General features: G+C 44.5%; 1 protein-coding gene across 3 annotated transcripts; it reads right to left on the bottom strand.

Moving 5' to 3' along the window:
• Positions 1–60: 60 nt before the first annotated feature.
• Positions 61–2,048, bottom strand: LOC129721935 (zinc finger C4H2 domain-containing protein). Of its 3 annotated transcripts, none has more exons than XM_055675056.1 (5): positions 1,659–2,048; positions 1,435–1,606; positions 1,193–1,374; positions 866–1,135; positions 61–705 (listed from the first exon to the last, which is right to left on the bottom strand). In XM_055675056.1, exons 1-5 carry the CDS (start codon positions 1,715–1,717, stop codon positions 573–575), a joined length of 816 nt encoding a protein of 271 aa, XP_055531031.1. In that variant the 5' UTR covers positions 1,718–2,048; the 3' UTR covers positions 61–572. The 3 variants fall into 3 exon arrangements, with proteins under 3 accessions (XP_055531031.1, XP_055531033.1, XP_055531032.1); XM_055675058.1 differs by having other exon boundaries at positions 890–1,135; XM_055675057.1 differs by having other exon boundaries at positions 1,196–1,374.
• Between the last annotated feature and the right edge of the window lie 4,227 nt (positions 2,049–6,275).

Raw genomic sequence — 6,275 nt, 5'->3', positions numbered from 1 at the left:
CTTTCGCTCGTCAAAGTGGTGAACAGCCTCCGTCCAGTTTTACATACAAAAGCCACATCATATCAGACTTGAATATTTACGTTTATTGATTGAAAATTACAAGCTTAACACTAAAGTGGTCGTTTATGTATGGCCCAACGTTTAATCGATTTCGTTTTGACTAAAGAAGTGAAAAGGAAAAATTCCCTTTCGCTTAGAACTGCAAATCCAGGTTGTGGATCGCATAGTTTCCACTTGAATTTCAAAACGTTGACGTTTCTACGAAATTCCGCCAGCTCCGGTCAATTTTTACTTAACGCAAACTGCAAATTCTAGGATTTACATGAACAGTAAACTACAGAATGATAAATTAAGATTTTTCGCTAGCGAAAAAGTACACTGTCATAAAACAGTGACCAAATTAGCAATCTCTTACCTCGAAATAAGTGAAAAAATGGTTGTGCAAAAGTTGTGCAGTTTAGTCAAAAACATCTAAATATTACAATGTCAAAGCAAATTAATGAATGCAAAAATTTCCGCAAGAAATTGGGAAAAACACTGGTCAGTCGATTTTCGTGGGTGAGTACCACCCCCTAATGTTCCTTTTTTTTCGGCTTCTTCGGATTGCGCGATCGGCTCTTCGCCTTGCAGAGTGGACAAATCGGAGCGTTGCGATGAATTTGCTGGTGGCAGGAAAGACACGACTTCATCGGTGGTGGTTGTTGTCTGTAAAGAATGCTACACAGTCAGTATCGTTTGCTGTAAAGCTGATTAGCGAGTGAGGACCGAGGTGAGGATACTAAACCAAACTGGCTAAAAGGCTGTGTTAAAATCATACTGGGTATGTTAAAATCAAGAGATAAATGAATGGGGAAACGAAAATCACCTCAGATTGACATTGAAATCAGACCTGAACGTTGGATGGCCTATTCCGATTGTAGGAGCTGGTTGTAATCGATTGGTGGGCAATTCTGGGGGTTTGTTGATGCGCATAGCAACAGGCGGTGGCGGTAGAAAACCAGGTGGAGCTGTCGGTGGAAGTGCTGTGACTGGCCCATCCGGTGGCAAGGGATGATGTGCCGAAAGGGGAGGACGGGCAAAACTGGCTGCCGGATTCGTGATAGACTTATTGCCCGTGTAGTAATTCTGGAAACGACTGTAAGTAGAACGAGCGATTAGTAGAATAATTCCTTAGCAAAGTCGAATGGTTTACTACTCGGGAGAGATAATCGATCCCTCTTCCTCGTGCAGTTCCGGAAGACGCTCCAGTCCAAGGTATTCACGACGCATCGTGTCCACATCGGACTTCAGCGGTACATATTCCTCGTGAAAACGGTTCGCCATATTTATCGAGCGAATCCGATTTTCTTCCGCCTGTTTGATGACAGTTTCCATCTATATGTACAGACATTAATAGTAACTTTTACAAAATTATTTCTAGCACGAATAACTTACCGCATTGATGTCGGCATGAATTTGCCTCAATTCCTCTACATGACTCATCTTTTCCTGCATCAGGAGCTCAAGCTCCCGACGATACTCGGCGAGGCATTTCTCCTCTGCATCACCGTTTTCGACTTCCCGGATAATTTTTAGTTTCACTTTTTCCAGTTGAAGCGTTTTGGAGCTGCAAATAATGATTTAGCACCCTCGACAACATGGAGGCAACATTTGCTTACCGGATGTCTTTCATAGCTTCAAGCTTTGCGTAAATAGTTCTTTCATCTACTGCTGTCATTTTCCCTGGATTTGTTACGATTTGCCAGGCTACTGGTTTTATCAATTTGGTTCTTTTCCTTTATTATACTTCGTAGAAGCGTCGTCGTTGGTTAGAATTACTTTCCCGATAAAATTTCTTACTTTTTTCTCCTAAGACCAGCAATCTACTTCGTTTGATGCTGCAATGTTGATGGAAAATGGCCGATTAATCTTTCATCTCTGGCTCTGTCTCGAGCCTATCCCATCCGTCTGCTGCTCTTGCGCTGCAGACGCTTTGATATACCCCGTTTCCCTCAACCGTTCGCTCATTGTGCTGTGTGAAAAACAGAATGCAAGCAGGCTGACACACTCACACAAGTGGCGGAATGTTTACAAACAGACTCCCTTTGGAGTTTTTTTTGTCTACTGTGGTTGGGAAAAGGAAAATGCAAAATCCAGTGCTTCGCGTGGGTGTTTGCGAGTGCGTCGATAAAGTAGTTTCGGTAGAGCTCAGAGCTGATGTTGGAATGGAAACTTATCGTTTTGAATATTTGAATCCTTGTTCGAAGCCTATGCAAAAGAATTAGTTATTCTATTTCCTGTTAAATTAGGATATTAGATGGTCCGTTTGTATATTCGCGATATCTTGATTAGTTAAAATCTATTAACTCAGATTATTCCGTTGACGAGAACATCGTGTGACTTGAAAAGTGTTTCGTCAAGGTAACCAGTTAAAAGATGTCATTGACAACATGAAAAATTTGATTATTCTTTGTCCAACATCAAACAGAAACAGATGTTCTTAAACCTCAAAACCCTCAGTTCATTTAAACCCTTGGACATATAATTTTGGTGACGAGCACCTCAAAATTCCACGAACATGGCAGGAAATAGAGTTGATCAGCAGTTCTAAAGCAGATGACGACACAGCAGCAGCAACCTCAGTATCAAACCCCGGAGTAGAATTTGGAGTCCTACTCATCGAACATAACCAAATTTGTTTCGAAGTCAGCGCCCATGGGCGTGGAGTATTTCACAAGTTTTGTTGAACCTGAATTTATTGCTCGTTTAGCTGATAAATCAACCTGAGCGTCGTGACAATCCGTTTCACCTGTATGCAGACTTTATTCAGCTAATTTAAAATTTTTAGCTGTTTTATTCAGCCCAATTGTTTTGTTGGGTAGGCTGTTTTTCGGAAAAACTGGTTGAAATATCTCTGCCCTTCCAGAGTACGGAGGAGTGTCAAACCACCATAGAAAGTTCGATTGTTCGATTTTTATAAGAGCCCTCCCATCCAGAAGTGGGAGGGGTGTCGAACCACTATGAAAATATGTTTTACTCCCAAAAACCTCCACATGCCAAATTTGGTTCCATTCACTTGATTAGTTCTTGAGTAGTTAAGAAACTCGAGTTTCATTGGTATTACCACAGATAACAGACATCCAAACTAGTTTCGCTTCATGTGTAAAAAGATTCAACGGTTTTTTAGCATGTCGCAATACGCAGTATGGGGGCGCTAAGAACACTTAGTAGTCAACGATTTGATAAAATCGATAGTTTTACAGCTTTTATCGATATTCTCGCAATAAGAAGGGTTGCGGTTTTTAATGTAGAAATTTCGAGCAGTCGTAATTTGTACACAATCGACAATTTTATTCCTTCCCAGCTTATATTTACGATAAATATGTTTGTTTTAATGTTGATTTGAAAAAAAAAAAAACACCCACCTTACAAAATCAGTGTTATATCATTGCAAAAACAGCGACTCTATAACCTGTGATAATGTTCATGCGTCTGACAGCTTTGACTGTAATCCAGCGCTGCCATCACTAAACTGGTTAGAGTCGCAAGTTGCAGAAAGAGCATTCCAAACGAGTAAAAGTTTGAAATCTTACACACGATTTCTGGAGTTTTTTGTTCTAGCTTGGATGTCTGTTATCTGTGGTATTACTTACCTTACCTAGCAGGCTAGAGCCGGGGTGGCTAGTGCTGTATCAAGAAGTCGTCTCCATTCCACTCGGTTCTGGGCTGTATGGCGCCAGGCTCCCAGGCGTCTTATCACTCGTAGGTCACTTTCAATCTGATCAAGCCATCGTGTACGCTGTGCTCCTCTATTTCTGGTGCCGGAGGGGTTACTGAAAAGGGTCGTTTTAACCGGGTTGTCGTCCGGCTTCCTTGCGACGTGTCCGGCCCATCGCAATCTGTTAACTTTGATAATATATGCAATGGAGGTCTCTCCTAGCAGCGCGTGCAGCTCATGGTTCATGCGTCTACGCCATTTCCGTTTTCAGTCTGTACTCCACCGTAGATGGTTCGCCGCACCTTCCGTTCGAAAACTCCAAGGGCGTTGAGGTCATCTTAGAGCAGTGTTGTCGTCTCTAGCCCATAGAGGACTACCGGTTCAACTAGTGTTTTGTACAGCTTCAACTTTGTACGGCGGCGCACTCGATTGGATCTCATTGTCTTACGAAGTGCAAAGCAGGCACGATTTCACCAGCGATCCTAAGTACACGAACTCGTCTTCCACCTCAAGCTTATCGTCGTCTACGGTGATCCGGGGTGGCAGGCTGACACTGTTCTCCTTGGAGCCTCTTCCCTTCATATACTTAGTTTTCGACGCATTGATCTGCAGTCCAATACGCTTAGCTTCCGCTTTTAGTCTGGTGTAGGTTTCCTCCACCGTCGCAAAGTTTCGTGCTATGATGTCGAAGTCATCAGCGAAGCCGTTAAGCTGACTTCGTTTCATAAAAATCGTACCACTCGTGTCGATGCCCGCTCTTCGTATAACACCTTCGAGGGCGATGTCGGCATGACTCGAAGGGACTCGAGAGCATCCCCGAGACACGCACGATACACATCACAAGGTTCATGGTAGCCCTGATCAGCTGCGTCAGTTTATCCGGGAAGATATCCTCGTTCTCGTACATGATCTGCCATAGCTGTTCTCGATCAACTGTATCATAGGCTGCCTTGGAATCGATAAAAATGTGATGCGTGGACACGTTGTTCTTACGACATTTTTGCACATTAAATCTGTCGGATTTAAAAAAATTGGTCCGTGGTTGCGCGGGCTCCAATGAAACCCGCCTGGTACTGCCCCACGAACCTCCTGCGCGGGCTCCAATGAAACCCGCCTGGTACTGCCCCACGAACCTCCTTGTTAAAGGTGTTAAGCAAATATTTGCTATTTTTGGTACGAATTTTATGTTGTGCAAATGAAAATCGTAACAAAAATAGCAAATATACGCGTCGTCTAATACCTGCTTTAGACGTTGGAATAGAACTTGGGAGAGTATTTTATATGCAGCTTTGATAAGCGTAATGCCACGATAATTGCAGCACTCCAGCTTGTCGCCCTTCTTATAGATGGGGCAGACGACTCCCTCCATCCACTCTTCCGGCAGTTTTTCCTCTTCCCAGATCTTGGAAATGACCCAGTGCAATGCTCTAGCAAGCGTTACTTTACCATGTTTGTAGAGCCCGCCCGACAGGCCGTCTTTGCAGGTGGCTTTGTTGTTTTTCAGCCTCCCAATCTACCGCTGAATTTCGTGGAGGTCGGGGGCTAATACCCGGTCATATACTACTGGCACTCCCAGGTCCGTTCCAGTTCCGCTTCTGTTTGTTGCATCGCCATTCAGATGTTCATCGAAGTGCTGCTTTCACCTGTCGACCACCTCGCTGTCGTTCGTGATGAGGTTGCCTTCTATATCCTTGCAAAAGTCGGCTCGCGGCACATAGCCTTTACGGGATTGGTTAACCTTTTCGTAGAACTTTCGCGTCTCATCAGCAGTGGACAGCTCTTTTAGCTCTCCATGTTCACGATCCTCTTGCTGGCGCTTTTTACATCTCAGGATCGTGGTCATGCCGTTCCTCGCCCGTCTGTATTTGATCAGGTTCTCTCTCATCCTTACCCTCAGGTAATTTACCCAGGTCCGGTTTTTCTCTGTCACCGCTGCCCGGCATTCCCCATCATACCAGTCGTTTCTGTCACTCGGCACTGGTAGACAGTCGACAGTTTTGAGCGCATATAAACTACTACTAAATAGTGGTCCGAGTCAATGTCCGCACCTCGGTAGGTGCGTATGTTGGTGATGTCCGAGAAAAATCGTCCTTCGTTGAGCACATGGTCAATTTGGTTCGTTGTTTGTTGGTCAGGTGATTTCCAAGTGGCTTTGTGGATGTCCTTGCGGGGGAAGAATGTATTTCGAACTACCATTCCTCGGGAAGCTGCAAAGTTGACACATCTTTGGCCGTTGTTGTTCGTTTCGGTGTGCAGACTTTTATGTCTGATCACCGGTCTTCCCTTCCGATTTGAGCGTTCATATCCCCGATGACGATCTTGATGTCCCGCTGCGAGCAGCCGTCGTAGACGTCCTCCAGCTGCGCGTAGAAGGCTTCCTTTTCGCCATCGGGTCTTCCTTCATGCGTGCAGTGCACATTGATGATGGAGTAATTGTAGAACCGGCCTTTAATTCTCAATACACTTATCCTGGCGCTGATCGCCTGCCACTTGATCACACAACTTTGCATCTTGCCCAACACAATAAAGCCGGTACCCCACTCATTTGTTGTGCCGCCGCTCTGGTAGTACTGGCCCC

This window comes from Wyeomyia smithii, chromosome 2 (assembly GCF_029784165.1).
Source record: "Wyeomyia smithii strain HCP4-BCI-WySm-NY-G18 chromosome 2, ASM2978416v1, whole genome shotgun sequence".
Lineage (NCBI taxonomy): Eukaryota > Metazoa > Arthropoda > Insecta > Diptera > Culicidae > Wyeomyia > Wyeomyia smithii.
This window is presented reverse-complemented; position numbering and strand designations above follow the sequence as displayed.